At 43.6% G+C, this 17,554-nt stretch overlaps 1 protein-coding gene across 1 annotated transcript in view; it reads left to right on the plus strand.

Annotated features, from left to right (window-relative positions):
- Positions 1-17,554, plus strand: part of DOCK2 (dedicator of cytokinesis 2) — a 424,501-nt gene that overhangs the window by 28,506 nt on the left and 378,441 nt on the right. The window contains exons 3-8 of the mRNA XM_007447828.1: positions 2,528-2,568; positions 3,638-3,693; positions 4,187-4,283; positions 6,819-6,967; positions 12,251-12,386; positions 14,768-14,922. Of these exons, the coding sequence (XP_007447890.1) occupies positions 2,528-2,568; positions 3,638-3,693; positions 4,187-4,283; positions 6,819-6,967; positions 12,251-12,386; positions 14,768-14,922 (634 nt within the window). The remainder of the gene's footprint in view (positions 1-2,527; positions 2,569-3,637; positions 3,694-4,186; positions 4,284-6,818; positions 6,968-12,250; positions 12,387-14,767; positions 14,923-17,554) is intronic.

Genomic DNA, 17,554 nt, shown 5'->3' on the forward strand with positions numbered 1-17,554 from the left:
CAGCAGGGTTGGGGATATCAGAAAAAGTCCTAAGGACAGCTCTGATGCAGTGGATGCTTTATCATCATCTAGCAAGTGGAGATGGTGGTAAGCCTATCTCATCAAGGATCACTGGGGATTTATTTCTGAAAGCACCTAGCCGAATGTTATGTACACAGTAGTGCACAGTCAGTGTTTGTTGAACTTAAATCTGGGAGCCAGAATGTATATGCTGGCGGTAAGCGTCAGTCGATTTCTTGCTCAGGAGTGAGTTGAAGTTTTGCGAATCAGGATACCGACAAGGGGTGGCAAGTCACTGATTCTCAAGGGTGAGAGAGGGCAATGTCACTGGAAGTCAGGGGTCCCTGATGGAGCCCCTGTCGTGGAGAGCCAGATGTGGGCAGACTAGTTGTCCCTTGGTTGTTTTCCTACTATCTGGTGGATTTTGGTGGCCTTGGCCAATAAGGTGGATTCAGGTCACTGCAACCAAGAAATCCTTAACTGTATCTGTGCTTTAAGAGAACGTTATCTGTATTTGTGCTCATTGAATGGGGGACAATGTGGTGGAACAGCTTTGAGGGCTGGCTTTGAAGCCACACAGACTTGCCCTTGAACCCTGGCATGTGATTTGGCCCAGTACCTCAACTGACTTGAATCTTAATTTCTTCATCTACAGAGTGGGAATATTACTTAGCTCACAGTATGGATATGAGCACTGAATGAGAGAATACATGTACAACACTTAGCATACAGCTTTGTGTGCATTAAGTAATCAATTAATGGTAGCTAGTAATGTTACAGAGATGCTCTTATATCTTGTTTGTTGAATGGGAAAGAACTGCAAATAAAGGAGGTTGTTCTAGTGCAGTACTAGAGTGTCACCTCCAGAGTCAGATGCTTGGGTTTAGGTCTTAACTGCATTACTCACTAGCTGTGTGACCATGAGCAAGTTGCTTAATCTCTCTGTGCCTCTCTATTTTCATTTGCAGAATTGAGGCAATAATAGTACCTACTTTATAGAATCATTGTGAAGATTAATTTGTAATTTGAAAAAAACAAAACAAAAAACTTTACCAGAGTTCCTGGCACACAGCAAGCACTATTGTTAATATAATATAAGCATTATTGTTCACAGTTAATTATTACTGATAGTTATAGGGAAAATTATTAGAGGAGTGTGAAAATAGAATGTGATTCTTCATGAAGTAGAAAGTTTTCCACCACTGGAAGTACTTAGTGGGGTTGTAGTTTTGGGGATTCAGATGTTGGGAGGATGAAAACATTAGGCAAATACCATGCTCCTTCTTCCATTAGACAGGAAGCACAGTATGATGGCTGTTTACGTTCGGATCCTGGCACTGTCACTTACTAGCTGGGTAACTGTGGTCAAGTTACTCAACTTCTCTGTGCCTCAGGTGGGCCACTCTTCTGTAAAACGGGATAATTGAATTTCCCACCTCATGTGGTTGTTACGAAGATTAAAAGGCTTCATATATGAAGAGTGCTTAGAACGGTTTTTTATTCCAAACCTGAGATTCTTTTTCTCCAGCCTCCATTCCTTCCTTTCTCTCTCCTTCCTTTTCTCCTTCTCTCCCTCCTCTACCTTTCTGTCTTTCAAAATAGGAACCACTTTGGGACCCTGTTGCTTTAGAACTTTCTTTATGACCTGACCCTCAAGCTGGCTCATGACTGGGAGGGGTGACTTTACATTTTAAGTTGTTTGTTTTGGAGCTTGCAAGTATGTCTGTTGAGAACATATTTCGACAACAATCTGTCAGCCCAGTAATGAGGGTGTGCTAATGAGGCGCCTGACAGACGCTTTTTATTTACAGAGATGACAAATGCCACTACTTGGCTGTGCTTGAATCATTTCAAAGGCCAGTAGGCTCATTATAGTCATCAATACTTGCTCTACTGAGGTTCATTTTGTCCGAGGACTGTGTATAATTTGGATCTCTGTTAATTGAGTCATTTTTGATATTCCTGCAAAGGGAAGAATCTCTTAAAATTCCTGTCCTTTTACCCATCCCTGAACTTGTCTGTTTTGTAATGACTAACTTCTGCAAATCACATTTTAGACACAATTTGCTGCTGTTAGAACTGCGGCCATTATCTTAGGATGTTCGCCAAACTCCCTCAGACATTCTCAGCCTTTCTGTGTCCCTAAGGTAGAGGTTGAAAACATGCATATGAACACAAGAAGGACCCAGGCAGTTAATGGAAATAAGTGAGGGGCTAAGTAGAGGCTGGTGAGTTGGAGGCGCCTGCTTTGTCTGATGGGACCAGCTGCTTCTCACCACCAGCCAACTGCAACCATGCGTGAGCACTGGCCACCATCTCTGCGCCTCCTGTTCTTTCAAAAGAAGGATGAAATTTGCATTTTTATATGAAATCCTTGTATTTGTGGATGCTTTTTGGAGATGTTGGCAACTAATTCAAGAGACTGTTGAATCCTAGGGCTTTGATCTGTACCTAAGGTCTAAAGCACTTCTCAATAGTTTCTTGTACGAATAGATGAAAAACCTGTTTCTTTGTTTTCTCTTTGCAGACTGGTATAGGGGATACCTTGTAAAGCACAAAATGTTGCAGGTGAGGTCAATTTGTTTTTATTTGGGACAATCTTGGATGTCTGTACATGACCCTGCCAGCCCCCTGGGCACTCATCTCCCACTGTTGCTCCTCTGCAGACTGATTCCATTCCTCCCTCCTTGTGTCCTGTGATTTCCTCGCTGTGCCTCAGTGCCTTCCCCTTTCACTCATTCTTTAAGGTCAACCTCCAGAGCTCTCTTCTCCCTGAAATATGCCAGTGGCATATGATTTTTCAAGTCCCGTGGAATCGTGCATTTTTTATTTGAAATTTATCTCCTACTGCCTTTGTTTAGCATTGCTTGGGGCTTTCATCATTTCCTCACCTATGTGTGCAACGTGACTCAGAAGGGACAGGTCCAGTCTCTGACCTCAGGGAGTTCCCCTGCCCCAGCCCCACAGCACACCGCCATCTCCATGGGAGCAAGCGCCTGCTTTGCTCATCTCTCTACATCTCACAGTGTCTAGCGCAGTGACCCGATGTCCCCAGTGTGCACGCTGGCTGAATTTATGAAGGAATTTCCAAGTAATTGATCAAGTTCTCTTAACGGAGCTAAGCTTATAGAGCAAGGAAATAATAGATGCTTTTTCCTTCCTCCATCATGAACAATAAAATAAATGCAGAGAGAAAGAGATCTCAAATCAAAGCAACCCATATGCAACCAGGGACACTGTTGCCTCAGGACCTGACCTTTCCTGACTGTGAAGGGTGGCTGCTGTCCCAGGCAGGAGAGGCGAGAGGCAGAACACTATTCTCCCTTAGAGTGAGTCTTTCAGGCACTCCAGCCTTGCCCATCTGATAGGGTGAGTGTCCGCAGTGGGGTTGGAGCATCCTTTGGAATCTAGGGCTACTGTGGGATCCTGAACAACTGATAAAGAACTGGAGAGGAACCAGACCTAAAAGAGTAGATTTGGCACCTACCACTTGTTCTCTTGGACTGGGATTATTCCTGTAAAGTTTGAGGTTTTTACCAGCTAGCAGCTTTTGGAAAAATCATGAAGACCTGGGGTCAGTTTTTTTCTGTAGGGACAAGTCATACTATCTCACCTTGTCTTATCTTATCCCCAACAGGGCATTTTTCCTAAATCCTTTATCCACATCAAAGAAGTGACAGTGGAGAAAAAAAGGTATTTGCCATCCTTCCCCACACTTGACCCTCCAGTGGCTCATGGATGTCACTGTCCTGTCTACTTTGAAAACCTGACTTGGCAGATGCGAAGGATGCTCAGCCGATCCGTCTTCTTTGTGCTGTATTTATTTATCTCCTTTCCCTCACTGGATGGGAGATCCAATGCAAATTGATTCATGTTCAGATCTGATTCTGAGGGGGTATTAGTAAATTTGGAGAATCAAACTTTTCACTGGCAGCTGCCTTTGAACTGAATTAAAGTAGATTACTCCTGAATAATGAGCTTGGAGGGCCCACCCAATGAAGGAGGACATTAAAAAGGAAGTCCCTTGCATCTACATAATGTAATTGGTGTAGATATTAGAGGCGGTTTAGTCTCCTGCCAGGAAGGCCCCTCTCAGCAGCTGTAGCTTAATGCAAATTTGCCAGCATCTTATCTTGTTAGCACCTGGGTCTCAATTTCACACCATTTTCTCTCCCACCTTAAATAGGAATATCGAGAACATTATTCCTGCAGAAATTCCTCTGGCACAAGAAGTGACAACGACACTTTGGGAATGGGGCAGCATCTGGAAACAGCTCTACGTGGTAAGACTCAAAACCCTGCTCCCTGGGATGGAAGCTTCTTGCAGTTTTTGGCTTGGTTCAAATATGGAATTTAGCCTTGACATAGTATAGCAAACAGTATGAGGCTATCAAGGCCCAGAGAAGTTAGGTGACTTTCTCAAAGCCATACTGCGAGCTAGTGACAGAGCCATAGTGAATGGGCATCTGGTGTGATCCTTCTGTTTTTTTTTAAACTACTGAAAAAGTCATCAAACTTGAGTATGCTTAAGAATCACCTTGAGAGCTATTAAAAATACAGCTTCCTTCAATGGGGCTCTGCATTTTAATAAACTTAGAGATTTTGATTTGGTGGTCTGCCTATAACACGTTGAGAAATACTGTTCTCATATATTAATTAACTAATGACTGTTGTCCTCAGATGTATGAGGGAGCTTTGACCCTGGAAAACAAAGAGCGTGTTTTATACGAGTTTTCCCTGTATTGAAGTAAATCTAATTTAAAATCCTCCTTTGAAGTTTCTAAAACTCCTAATGAAAGAGAGCAGCTAAGAAAACCATTAAACTGAGAGTGAAAATGTCAACCGAGGCTTACTGCATATTTGTTACGGCATCGTGTACACCTGCTGTTGCACACGTTCTGTTTGTAGAGTCACATTTTATGGTCATAAATGTTGACTCCCATGTGGATATTTCATAATATATGGTAATGGGCATATTCAGTTACCATTCTATAAGTTTCCCAAAGGTTGTTAGGACAGTTTAGGGGGCAGACAGCAGACTTGAGGCTAAAGTGATTTATTACTTATTTCTACCACCCCTTTTACACATCACATACCCAGGCACCGTGGAAGCTTGGCATTTTCCTTAAGAAATCTTTGAATTGCAAGTCCATCATGCCCTTTACCCTAGTAAAGTGATCCTTAAACCTCCAGTTCATGATTCTTACCATATCTGCATACCACCCATGAAGTATTTACTTAAAACCTAAGTTGTCTTCCTTTTTAGTAAACTTAAATGACTTACATAAGGAACTTTACAACATGCTGTGTCATTCCAACAATCCTCCAACTCTCCAGCACCAACTGGATGCCCTATAATTCAATTCAATTCAGTTCTAACACTGACTCCCCAGAGTTTAAGGGCTCAGTTCTACATGACTGCCCTCTCTTCAGATGCCAGTTGCAAGTCCCAGGTCCCAGGCTCCCCACACATCTGTCCAACTTGGTACAAATTCGGGGACTCCCACAACACCCCTCCAACCTCACCTCAGGTTCCGTGTGTCCTTAGAACAACTCACAAAACTCAGGAAAGTACTACTCTTACAGTTTTATTATAAAGGATACAACTCAGGAACAGCCAATGGAAGAGAGACACAGAGGAAGGTACTGGGGTAGCGATGGGCACAGAGTTTCCATGCCTTCCCCAGGGAAGGCGTGCCACCCTCCCAGCACATCAATATGTTTACCTTCCGGGAAGCTACTTGAACCTCGTTGTTCAAGAGTTTTAATCTGCATTTCATTACATAGGCATGATTGAATGATTGAATCAAGTTCCAACCCTTCTAACCTCCCTGGAGGTTGGGGGTTGGAGTTGAAAGTTCCAACCCTCTAACCACATGGTTGGTTCCTCTGATAGCCAGCCCCCATCCTTGAAGCTCTCTAGGACTCATATCATTAGCACAGACTCAGGTCTGGTCAAAACGGGCTCCTTGTGAATAAGAAAAGACACATCTATCACTTAGGAAATTCCAAGCATTTTAGGAGCTCTGTGCCAGAAACTGGGGAGAAAGACCCAATAGGTATATATACTTTTATCACTTCACACGTGCTTCCCAAATGCACAGCCAAAAGCACTTGGCACAATTAGAACATCATTCAAATAAATACATGAAAACAAAACAATGTCATCAAGTAGTACCTGTCAAAAAGTGGGAGCCAAAGAACTTCTCTCTCTTTTTGTTAAAAAAAAAAGAAATTAACAAATGTGAGAGAGGGGTTAAAGTCATATTGCCATGAAACTGCAACTTTCTCTTGCCCTTAAACAGAAGGATGGGAAGAGACTAGAGGAGAATCACCGTATGGGTCCCTAATGTGTGTCTTTGTACCAACAAAAACCATCTCATGTCCCTTGTGTGGTACGCATGTTACACTTGGGGGAACACTGCACTAGAAACAGGCCTTTTGCACCAGAGCAGTGGCCCTGGTTCTCAGCCTTAAAGGGCCTGGCCTCTGAGACCTGCATTGCAGCAGATGTTCATGGCATTCCTATTCAACATGTAACTTTTCGGATAAGAGTCAGAAATAACCCCTCTTTTTTTAAACCAGGAAGTGATTGGGATTATTACTTTTGCTTTTGAGAAACCCCTGTGGCCCTGGGGGAGGAAACATGTGAATGACTCAGACCACCACCCAATCCCTTCACAGCTGGGTAGGGGCCAAGAGAGGCACTCGAGCCATGGCCCCGGAACATGCATGCTTGACTTTGGCCCAGTTTGCCAGATGGAGGCCCAAGACCTTCAGTGCAGGTGACTGTGATTGTTTCCTGTTTCTGCTCCTAGGCCAGCAGAAAGGAGCGGTTCCTCCAGGTGCAGTCCATGATGTACGACCTGATGGACTGGCGGTCACAGCTCCTCTCAGGAACTTTGCCCAAGGACGAGCTGAAGGAACTGAAGCAGAAAGTCACGTCCAGAATTGACTATGGCAACAAGTAACGTCTCTTTCCTCCAAAAAGATGTTTTCTTTCCCCACCCACCCCACTTCTTCCCTTTCTCCCTATGAGAAGCTAGGTTTCATTTTTAGATGCCAGTTTGCCACTTTCTATTTGGGAGAAGGCTGTTACCAACGACCGTGCTTGTGTGCCTTTGCTATCACCCTCGTGGGACCCAGGGACATGCAAGTGGAGAGAGGCTTGCTTATCCAGTGGTTATTAGCGGGCTAGAGATTTAGGACACTCATTTAACCTACTTCCAAGGGGCTGGGGAACACAGTCATGCTGGTTCACTTTCAGCTTAGTTGTCATTTTATTCCTGCATTTACAAAGCTCTCTCTTAAATCCCAATGTGAGACTTAATGTCCCTTCCCCATCCTACATTAATCTAAGCCACATGCCATCAGCTAACTCATATGCACAGTTACAAAAGCATTTCCTCAAAGGGAAAGAAGCAGAAATTGGTTAGTTTGAATGCTGTGAAGTTAAGGAGAGTGTGAAACAATTTTTTGAGGCAGGACAATGCACTAATAATAATAGTAATGATAATAACATTATAACTAACACTAACACCTAATCCAAGCTTATTATGCACCAGTCTTTAGCTTTGTGTTTCACATCCATTGTCTTATTTAATTCTTTTTTAATTTTTAAATTTTATTTATTTTTTGGCTGTGTTGGGTCTTTGTTGCTGTGCGCGGCTTTCTCTGGTTGTGGTTTGTTGCGGTGTGCAGGCTTCTCATTGCGGTGGCTTCTCTTGTTGTGGAGCACAGGCTCCAGGCGCGCGGGTCTCAGTAGCTGTGACTTGTGGGCTCTAGAGCACCGGCTCAGTAGTTGTGGTGCACGGGCTTAGTTGCTCTGCGGCATGTGGGATCTTCCCGGACTGGCGCTCAAACCCATGTCCCCTGTATTGGCAGGTGGATTCTTAACCACTGCACTACCAGGGAAGCCCCTCTTATTTAATTCTTATAACAACTCTATGAGGCATGCAGTTTTAGTATCCTCATTTTTTCAGACGAAGAAGCTGAGGCTCTTAAAGAGGTTAACTAACAGGTCCAAAGTCACATAGCTAGTAAATGGCAGAACCAGAATTTAGACCAGGCAATCTGGCTCTAGAGCCCCTGGGCCTCACCATTATACTAGTTGGATAACATTTGACAACTGTAAAGGCCCTCCCCCTCCTGATTATGTGAATGCTCTCCAAACATCCTACTTATTTGTTTATTCATCCCAACAACAAGCATGTATTAAGCACTTATGATTGGCCTGATTTCCTGCTAGGTTTTTTGAGGCCACAGAAATAAAAGTTCCTGTACACTAAGGGACCACAGGCCAGTTAAGAGTGAGCTACAAGTAAACTATTTATATGTATTGTGGTAACTTTGATGGCTTAGGAGGCAAGAGCATTCTTAGTTCAATTTGGAGAAGGAAGTCAAGGAAGGCTTCCTGGAGGAGGTGACCAGAGTTAAATTTTGAAAGATAAAGAAGTGTTAAGTAGGTTTTTAAAAAAAGGGAGGCTGGGAGTGAGTGCATGAGAAAACAGCATGTTCAGAAGACTGCAAAGTGGGTCAGAAGCCTGGAACATAGGGCCTGAGGGGGAAGTGGAAAGAGCCTATTAAGTGGGAATAAAAAAAGAAATTTTCCTAGCAGCCAGGCTTCCTTGCCTTTGTCACACGCACTAGGAAGATGATCCAAAGAGGAAAGCCAGTGGGTCCAGCTTATGGCTGCTTCCCATCCCAGGAGCACGGTCCCTCTGCTGGTTCCCCTGCTGGCAGCTGGCAGGCGAGTCCAAATCTGCTTATCATGCTCATCATCCCAAAGTGACAGGAAGGGCTTGCTCTGCAGCTGTTGCTGCCATTGGTACAGTGATATCTTTAGCTGAGCATGGTCGCAGCTGGGACGTGGGAATTGAGGGTGTTTTGCTGCTTTGCAGTAATGGCATCTGTGACCTTCAGATGTTTCCTCATGGGGGCTTCTGACAATAAGGACCAAGGATGGAAAAAATGGTCACCACTCTTAGGAAGCCTTCCCTGATTTTCCCCCACCCGCCCTGGCTGGGTTAGGCACTCTTGCAGGCCCTTAGCACCCTGACCAGTAATTACCTCCTTACTGGCCTGTCTCCCATGGTGTGTTGGGAGCTCCTCTAAGGCAGATTCATTTCTATGTGCTGGGCATAGGATCTGCATGCAGTAGGTGAATGGTGGTGAAAGGAGAAAGAGGATCCTCCCTAAATCAGCCTCCCTCTACAGCATCGCCTGGATCAGCACTGTGCTTTCAGTTTCAGTCAGTTGCCTTTGGGGAAGTGAGAGACATCCTCGGAGACCGAGGCCCTGAGCTGAGGGGCCCCTTGTTTCTTGCTTCACTTCCCCGACGACTTCAGCTGGAACTGAGAGAGATTTGTGCGCCTTAAATTAATATAGGCCTGGTGTCTTGGGGGCTCAGAGCTCTGATATGGGATAGGCAGCTTCCTGAAAACCAGGCCAGATTTCAGGTCAGAGTGTCAGGAACAGCATGAGGACCATCAACCTCTGGCTGTGAGAGTCAGGGAAGCAGAGCTCTGAGTCTTGGAGGACTGGTCAGAATCAGCCTATTTCTTCCCCCAGAAATTCCATTCCTTCCTTCAGCCATCAAACTTTTGTCGAGCACCGGAGAGGCCCTCAGGACACAGACATTTACAAAATACAGCCTCTCTATGCAACAACAACAACAAAAGGCAAGCAAAGAGAACTAATAATAACTTTCTGAGTGCTTACTGCCTGCCAGGTACAGTTTTAAGCACTTTCCATGCATTAACTTGGTTAAGTCTCGCGACAACTCTGTGAGGCAGGTACAATTATCATCCCTATTTCTTAGATGAGGAAATGGAGGCTCACAGGCTAATTAGGTCATTTTGCCCAAGATGCACTGGAATTTGAACCAGGTACCTTGGCTCCAGAGTTCAGGCACTTAACCACTGCATTCTACTGCCTCCTGAGGACTATGAGGATTATTAGTAAGAGAAAGAGAAGTAAGCAGACAGTTGAGTAAGAAGTCACGCGTTTCACGAGAGGAAGAAGCGTGAACGAGAGGGTGGGAGGAGGCAGGGCAGGGGGTGACACCTGCCCTGCATCACACAACACTGGCAGGAATTATTAGGTGAAGAAATTTAGAGAAAGAGAGAGAGAGAAGCTGAGAGGAGCTGAGAGATGAGCATGAACAATTAAATAATAAAAATTTTTATTATTTTTTTGGAAAAGGCATACAGTGAGGACTTCCTCCCCTGCCCTCGTCTTGGGTTCATTTTATCACTTTCTTGAACAGAGAGAGCAGTGGGGCTACCTTCTAGGGAGAAACGGTCAAAACGCTCAGTTCTCCAAAATGAATGGTTTGCTGTCCTATTGGGAAGAAGCCTCTCCTGATCGTGGGTCATGGGAATCCCATCAATCCTGCCCCTTGTCTACTAAAGCTTCCAAGTTTCAGATGAAACTGGTAATGGACAGGCTCTTCGGTATCCAAGGAGTGAGGAATCCTCAAATGATTCCTTCAAATCCCAAGACAGCTGGACCCGGAAGAATGTTTTATTCATACATTTTAGAACCGAATCCACTTTGATAAATTTCGAAGAGAAAGGAGCTAGAGAGATCGCAGCATTAAATTATGTATTGGCTGTGCTTCGTCTTTTCCCAGGTTGTGAGAGCCACTGCTCAGCATTAGTTGAATACATTTATTCCCCCTTAGTGTTGCCCATTCAGCAGCATGGCTGTGCAACATTATGAGTCATATCTAGTTGGAAGTTAATTTCCTAATGAATGTGGACAAATGGGTGAACTTTGGCTCCCTTCTGTTTGCATTTGGATGACATGAGAGATGTGCCTCTCTATCCAATTGTCAAATAAGAGATGAAAACATAGTCTCCTTCATCTGTCCTTGCTGCCCTGACCCTGTCTGGTGCTTGGTGGTAGTGGTGCCTAAGCAGGACCACCGTTGTTCCTCTCAGAGTCTCCATCAGCCCACCGCCCCCTCCCCTCTTTGTATAGACAACTGAGGTCCTCCATGTCAACGTCAGATGCAAAAGCAGCTTCCGGTTAGGACCTGTGCGAGCATAACCCCCGTCCGCAAACCCAGTGCTGCCTCTAAGAGCCTCCTATCTTGAAGGTATACCATAAAGGTTAAGAGTGCAGACTAGGATGCCGTATTACTTTTTACTAGCTATGTGACCTGGAGTAAATTATCCTCAGTCTTTTCTTCATCTGTAAAATGCAGGTATTAATAGTACTTCCCTCACAGCGTTGTTACAAGAGTTAAATGCCTCAATATGTGTGAAGAATTTAAGGTACAGCTTATCGCAAGTGCTGTGTGAGTATTTTGCTGTTACTAGTATCATTGATGCCAATCAGAATGGCAGATGCAGCTGAAACAAATCAATACCAAACAGGGAAAATCTTGTGACCTGGAAGTCACAGAGCTAAAGAGCAAACTGTGGGTAACAATGGATACATCTGAGATTTCTCCCCCAACGACTATTTTCAAGGTATCATTGAATAAGCGGTACATGAATACCTTCTCTGCATATGTATTATATATCATACTATATTATGTTATGTTATAGAAACATTAAACAAATAGAGATAAGGCAAATAGAGATAAGGCAAAATTCTCCCTTGACCCCTCCACCCCTCCTAGTCCCAGTGCCCTACCTCTCCTCACAGGCATGCATGTTGTAGTTTGGTGCCTTTTGTCCATACCTTTCTCTCTGTACATGCACCCAGGTAACATACCTGCCTTGGTTTCTTTGTTTGCTTGGTTTCTTTGTTTGCTTGTTTTTTACTTAAAACACACTGTATGCATCTTTCCATGCTTGATTTTTTTCCATGCTTGATTTTTTTCTTCACTAATACATACCATTAAACATGTCAAAACTATATCATATTTTTAAAACCCGACTACATAGAATTCCGTTACGGATGACAGTTTGTCATTCCCCCTTTGACTGACATTTTAGTTTTTTTTGACACTTTGCTGATGCAACACACATCCTTGTTCAAGTGTGGTTGTCTTTCTAAGTTCAGTATCACAGGAAATACACATTAAAATTTTCTTAATACGCACTACCACAGTACCTCCCAGAAAGGCTGAGCTATATCAGTGTGACTCCCAGCCTGTGTACAGGCTGTCTGTATAGAGCTATGCTATGGGAGCCTATGATGCTCAGAAATCAGGTAAGCTTTCTGGTAGAAACTTCTCACCAACGTTCTACAGGCTTCAACCTCCCTTGATTTATCATCTCACATTTTTGCTTTTCAGAATCCTTGAGCTTGATCTGATTGTCAGAGATGAAGATGGAAATATCTTGGACCCTGATAATACCAGTGTCATCAGCTTGTTCCATGCACACGAGGAAGCGACTGATAAAATCACAGAGCGTATCAAGGAAGAGATGGTGAGCTTTGTGAACTAGGCTTGGCCAAGTGAAGCAGGCTTTAGCACATCATAAGCTTAAAATAATAAGCTAATTAACCAGATTTTATATTATTCAAAGGGACATCTGTCCTATGACCTGAGATCATCAGTAACCACATGCATTTTATTGTGTTTTTGTACTTGGATCTTGATTCATTCCACAATTAACCCCCAGGTGGTTTAATGCCAGGCAAGTTTCCTGTTCTCATGGACCTTTTATATTCCAGAGAGGAAAAAAGAAGAAATGTTAAAAAAGTAAATAAGTAAATAATTCCAGTTGGCGATACGTTTCTGAAAGGCAATCAGTTAGTGTTATGTGAATCAGAGTGAATCAGGAGCTATTTTAAAAGGTACCATCAGGAAAGGCCTCTCCCAGGAGGGACATCTGAGATGACACTTGTATAACGTGAAGGCAGCAGGCCTGGGAAGATCTGGGGACAAGATGTTCAATGCAGGGGGATCAGCAAGTGCAAAGACCCCGAGGTAGGACTGAGTTTTGAATGTTCAAGGAGTAGGAAGGTCAGTATGGATGGTCCATAATGAACAGTGGAAGAGTGAAGGCAATGCTTTGGAGAGGTAAGTAGCAGGAGCCAGTTCTCATAGGACCTAAGTGTCATGGGGAAGAGCTAAAGTATTATTCCAACTGTGGTAAGAAGCCAATAAAAGATTCCAAGGAAACGTAATCTTTACAAGGTTAACATAATCTGATTTATATTTTTAAAAAGTATTTTATCCACTGTGTATTGTTTGAAAGCAACTTTATTTTTAGCTCTACTGAGATGTAATTTTCATACAATAAAATTAATTCATTTAAAATTACAGTCTAATGGATCTTATTAATACATAGTGTTGGGCAGACTCTACCGCAGTCAAGGTATAGAATAGCTCCATGATCCTAAAAGTTTCTTTGAGTTCCTTTGCAGTCAACCCCCTTCCCCAGTCCCAAGCCCCAGGCAACCCCTTTTGTGACTATATTTTGTCTTTTCTAGAATTTAATATAAATGGAATCATATGTCTTTTTTTATAAATTTATTTATTTTATATACATTTTTTATTTTTGGCTGCATTGGGTCTTCGTTGCTGCATGTGGGCTTTCTCTATTTCCGGCGAGCGAGGGCTATTCTTTGATGGGGTGTGTGGGCTTCTCATTGCGGTGGCTTCTTGTTGTGGAGCACGGGCTCTAGGTGCGTGGGCTTCAGTAGTTGTGACACGTGGGCTCAGTAGTTGTGGCACACAGGCTTAGTTGCTCTGTGGCATGTGGGTTATTCCCGGACCAGGGCTTGAACCTGCATCCCCTGCATTGGCAGGCGATTCTTAACTGCTGCGCCACCAGGGAAGTCCCATATGGTTTTTGTGTTTGACTTCTTTTACTCAGCATGCTGTTTTTGAAGTTCGTGTTGTTGTATGTATTAGTGTTTTTTCCTTTTCATTGCTGAGTTGCTATACCATGGACCAGTTGCCAGTGGTATATATCATTGATCAGTTGTTGAATATGTGGGTTGTTTCTAATTCAGGGCTATTATAACTAATAACACTATGAACATTTTCATATAAATCTTTGTGTGGGCACATGATTTTATTCTTTCTGGATAATAATCGTTGGAGCATATGATAAGTACATATTTAACTTTTTCAGGTACCAACATACTATTTCCCAAAAGGCCTGTACGATTTTGCATTCCCATCAGCAAAATCTATGGGAGTGCCAGTTCCTCTACATTCTTGTTAGCACTTGATATTGTCAGTCTTTTAACTTTAGCCATTCTAGTGGTTGTGTAGTGGTATCTCACTGTTGTTTTGAATGTCCCTGAATGACTAGTGATTTTGAGCATCTCTTCATGTGCTTACTGGCCTTTACCATTTGTATCTTTTTTTTGTGAAGTGTTTGTTCAGATACCTTGCCCATTTTCATTGGGTTGATTTTCTTGTCATTGAGTTGTAAGAATTCTTTGTATATTCTGGATACAAATTCTTTATCAGATACATGTTCTGCAAATAAATTTTCTCCCGGTGTGTACCTGGCCTTTCATTTTCTTAAATGTGTCTTTCAAAAAGCAAAATTTTTAGTTTTGATAAAGTCTGTTTAAGCATTTTTTTTCATTTATAGTTTGTGCTTTTTATGACACTAAACTTTATGTGGAAGTCTGGGTCATTTGTGGTATTTCCCAAGATCAAGGCCAAGAGGGTCAAAGTGACTTGGCTCAGACAACAGGAACTTTTGGTGGAAGGCCTGGATATAATGCTGAAATCTTTAGGCTTGAAACTTACATGATTCTTAATATTCAGGGCCATCTTTCTGTTGTCCTAAGTGGTGCTGGGCTAATTTTCTCCATTTTCCTCCCTTTTCCTTCCACCTCTCAGTCAAAAGATCAGCCTGATTATGGAATGTATTCCCGGATCTCCTCATCCCCTACCCACAGCCTCTATGTCTTTGTGAGAAACTTTGTGTGCAGAATTGGGGAAGACGCTGAGCTTTTCATGTCCCTCTATGACCCCAACAAGCAAATGGTGATAAGGTAAGTGTTCAGCATTGCCTGACTTCTCTGTATTCGGGAGGTTGGAGTTGGCAGAGCTCAGAGTGCCTTTTCCTTCCACCATCACTTGTGGAGAAATTCCCACCCAGTAGAGAAACAGTCTAGCTGAGAATGTGGAAATAACGTCTTCTTTTAGGGTGTGGGAGTCAGGTAGAAATGTTACTTTCACCACTTTTTTTTTCCCAGAGTAGGGTTATGGTTACACCATAGGGTTTTGTAAACGGTTCTTTGATTACTGGAAAACAACCAGAAATAACAAGATTCAGACAGGTAGCACTGACTAGAATAAAAATACCTATTTTAAAAGGAGAATTAAGAAATGAATGGTGAAAACGCCCTGTCCTCAATGGCAGTGGCAGGCTAAGAGTGTAGGCTCTGGAATCTGCATGGGTTCACATCGTGCCCCCACCATTTACTCTTTCTTAACCTTGGGCACGTTGTTAATCTTTCTTAAGCCTGAGTTTCCCATTTGCAAAATATAAGTGTCAACCTCACGGGGTCATTTCTTTTAGTTAGACTCTAATAAGAAAAAGCACAGGAAGCACAGGGCCTGGCACATGGTGCTCCAAGTGGCAGTGGTTATCATTGTTACTACCTTAATTAATTGTTCTTGGAAATGGAAAAAGTAAGGGAACTTCCAGGTACCTCAGCTCGAAGAAGGGAAAACACGTTTGGGAATCTCCAGAGGAAAGACTTTGATGTACTTCTGCCCCCCACCCCCGCACCGCCGCCAGCCCTGGTGTCGGCTTGTGGCTCAGTCCATCCTTCCTCCCAGGTGACCACTGCCTTTCCCCTCCAGTGGGGTTCTGAGACAGCACGTGGTCCCAGTGTTTGAGATCCCAGTTAACGCAGTACAGTGGAGCTGGAGCATGATCCTTCTGCTTCTGTGGAGAAAATGATACCTTCTTACCTTGGTTGTGTTGATGATTAAAGGAGATAACATATAGTTCCTACTGAATTATAAAATTCACTTTAGAAAATAATGGCTCTCTTAGAGACATTTATTAAACATAGAGGGGCTATCCATCTAAGAAGATGGAACTGAGGTCTGTATATGACCTCACATAATTGTCATTACTCCATGTGATTTGGGTGAGAAAATGAGGCTCAGAGAGGTCAAGTGACTTGCTCAAAGGCACACATATTTATAAATGGCAGAGCTGAGCTGTCCACCCAAGTCCATCTGACTCCAAAAATAAGCTAGTTTCCAGTTTAGTCTGTCACCAAGGAAAGAGTTGTATCAGATATCCTCAGTGGTTCTCACCAGGGTCTTTGCACTGTTACGGTGGAAAGCTATCCTTTATAGCAAACTTAAATCCCTAATTTAAAGAATGAGCCCAGCTCATCTGGCTAGGCCTCAGCAGACACTGTGAACAAGTGTTCCTGCTCCCTTAGAACCCACTTTGAGATGGTCTGCATGTCATAGGCCTCTTGCTATTCCCTGTCAGCTGCTCCAAGGCACCTGTGACAAAGATCCCAAAAGCACTCCCTGCCTCTCAGAAAACACAAGGATTCCTCATGGCTGAATTGACAAGGGTGCCTGGCCTGCTGGCTCATCTAAGTGATGGATGGCCTGAACCAGGCCTGTGGAGGGAGGCAGTGGATCAGTGAGGTGGCAGCTCTGTTCCCCGATGCACCACACCGAATGATGCGCTCGATAGGGCATGCCTGAGTGATGCCTCTGCGAGTGCCAGAGACACAGGGAAGCCCTCAGGAGAGTGAGGGCTGAGGAGGAGGGGGACAAAGGGGCAGAACCCCGTCCCCTCCCCCGCCCAAAGAATAAAGAAAAAAAGAGTAGAAAACAAAGAAAGAAGAGAAGAGGCATGATACAGGAAAGGGGCAGGGGAACTTGGAAGCACTCCCCAAGTCGGTCTGACTCTGGGTAGCTGTTCTCTCCCTAAGAAACCAAATTTCTCCATTCCTGCCTTCCCTAGCCAGCGTGTGCATACAGTGAGCCACAGGCAAGTTAGGGCATCCTCAGCGTGGCCCAGATGTGAGCTGGGGAGAATTTGGCTGGGACCAACCTTTCAATATTGGGGTGTACGATGTTCCGATTCCAGTGGATGCCTGCAGAGATTTGGTTTGGGAGACTTAAGATAAATGTTGGTAGTATGAAAAAGAAGCAGTTCAGGCATCAGGCCCGTGGCAAGACTAATTTCCAAAAGGAGCTCAGGAAAGAGCTGGAATGGTTCTCCCTCCTCCCCTGAGGAGGGTGTCATGTGGAAGAGGTCTTACCTGTCTTGGTGCCAGGTGGGCCTTCAGATTTACCACCCAGGTCTTCCTGGGCAGAGATGGATGGGGCCAGCTCAGCCCCCTAAATTGCTTTTCTGATTTATGATTCTCTTTCCCCTAGAAGAATATTGCTGGTGCCTAGTGTTTAGACCTAGCAGGCTAGTTCTCTACTGGACATGCCACATGTGATTAAAGGTCCTGGGAAATACCCAGGTATTTCTCTATGACAGTCCAGAAATAACCAATGGAAAATAATTAAAACAAATTTTGGGGGGGATGGAGCCTTGGAGGCTTCTTGGTTATTTTGCTGAAAATTCCACTAAAAATTTTAGGTCTTACTAAAAAAAAAAAAAAAAAAAAAAAAAAAATTTAAATTATTTAA

Source organism: Lipotes vexillifer, unplaced genomic scaffold (genome assembly GCF_000442215.2).
Source record: "Lipotes vexillifer unplaced genomic scaffold, Lipotes_vexillifer_v1.1 scaffold370, whole genome shotgun sequence".
Lineage (NCBI taxonomy): Eukaryota > Metazoa > Chordata > Mammalia > Artiodactyla > Lipotidae > Lipotes > Lipotes vexillifer.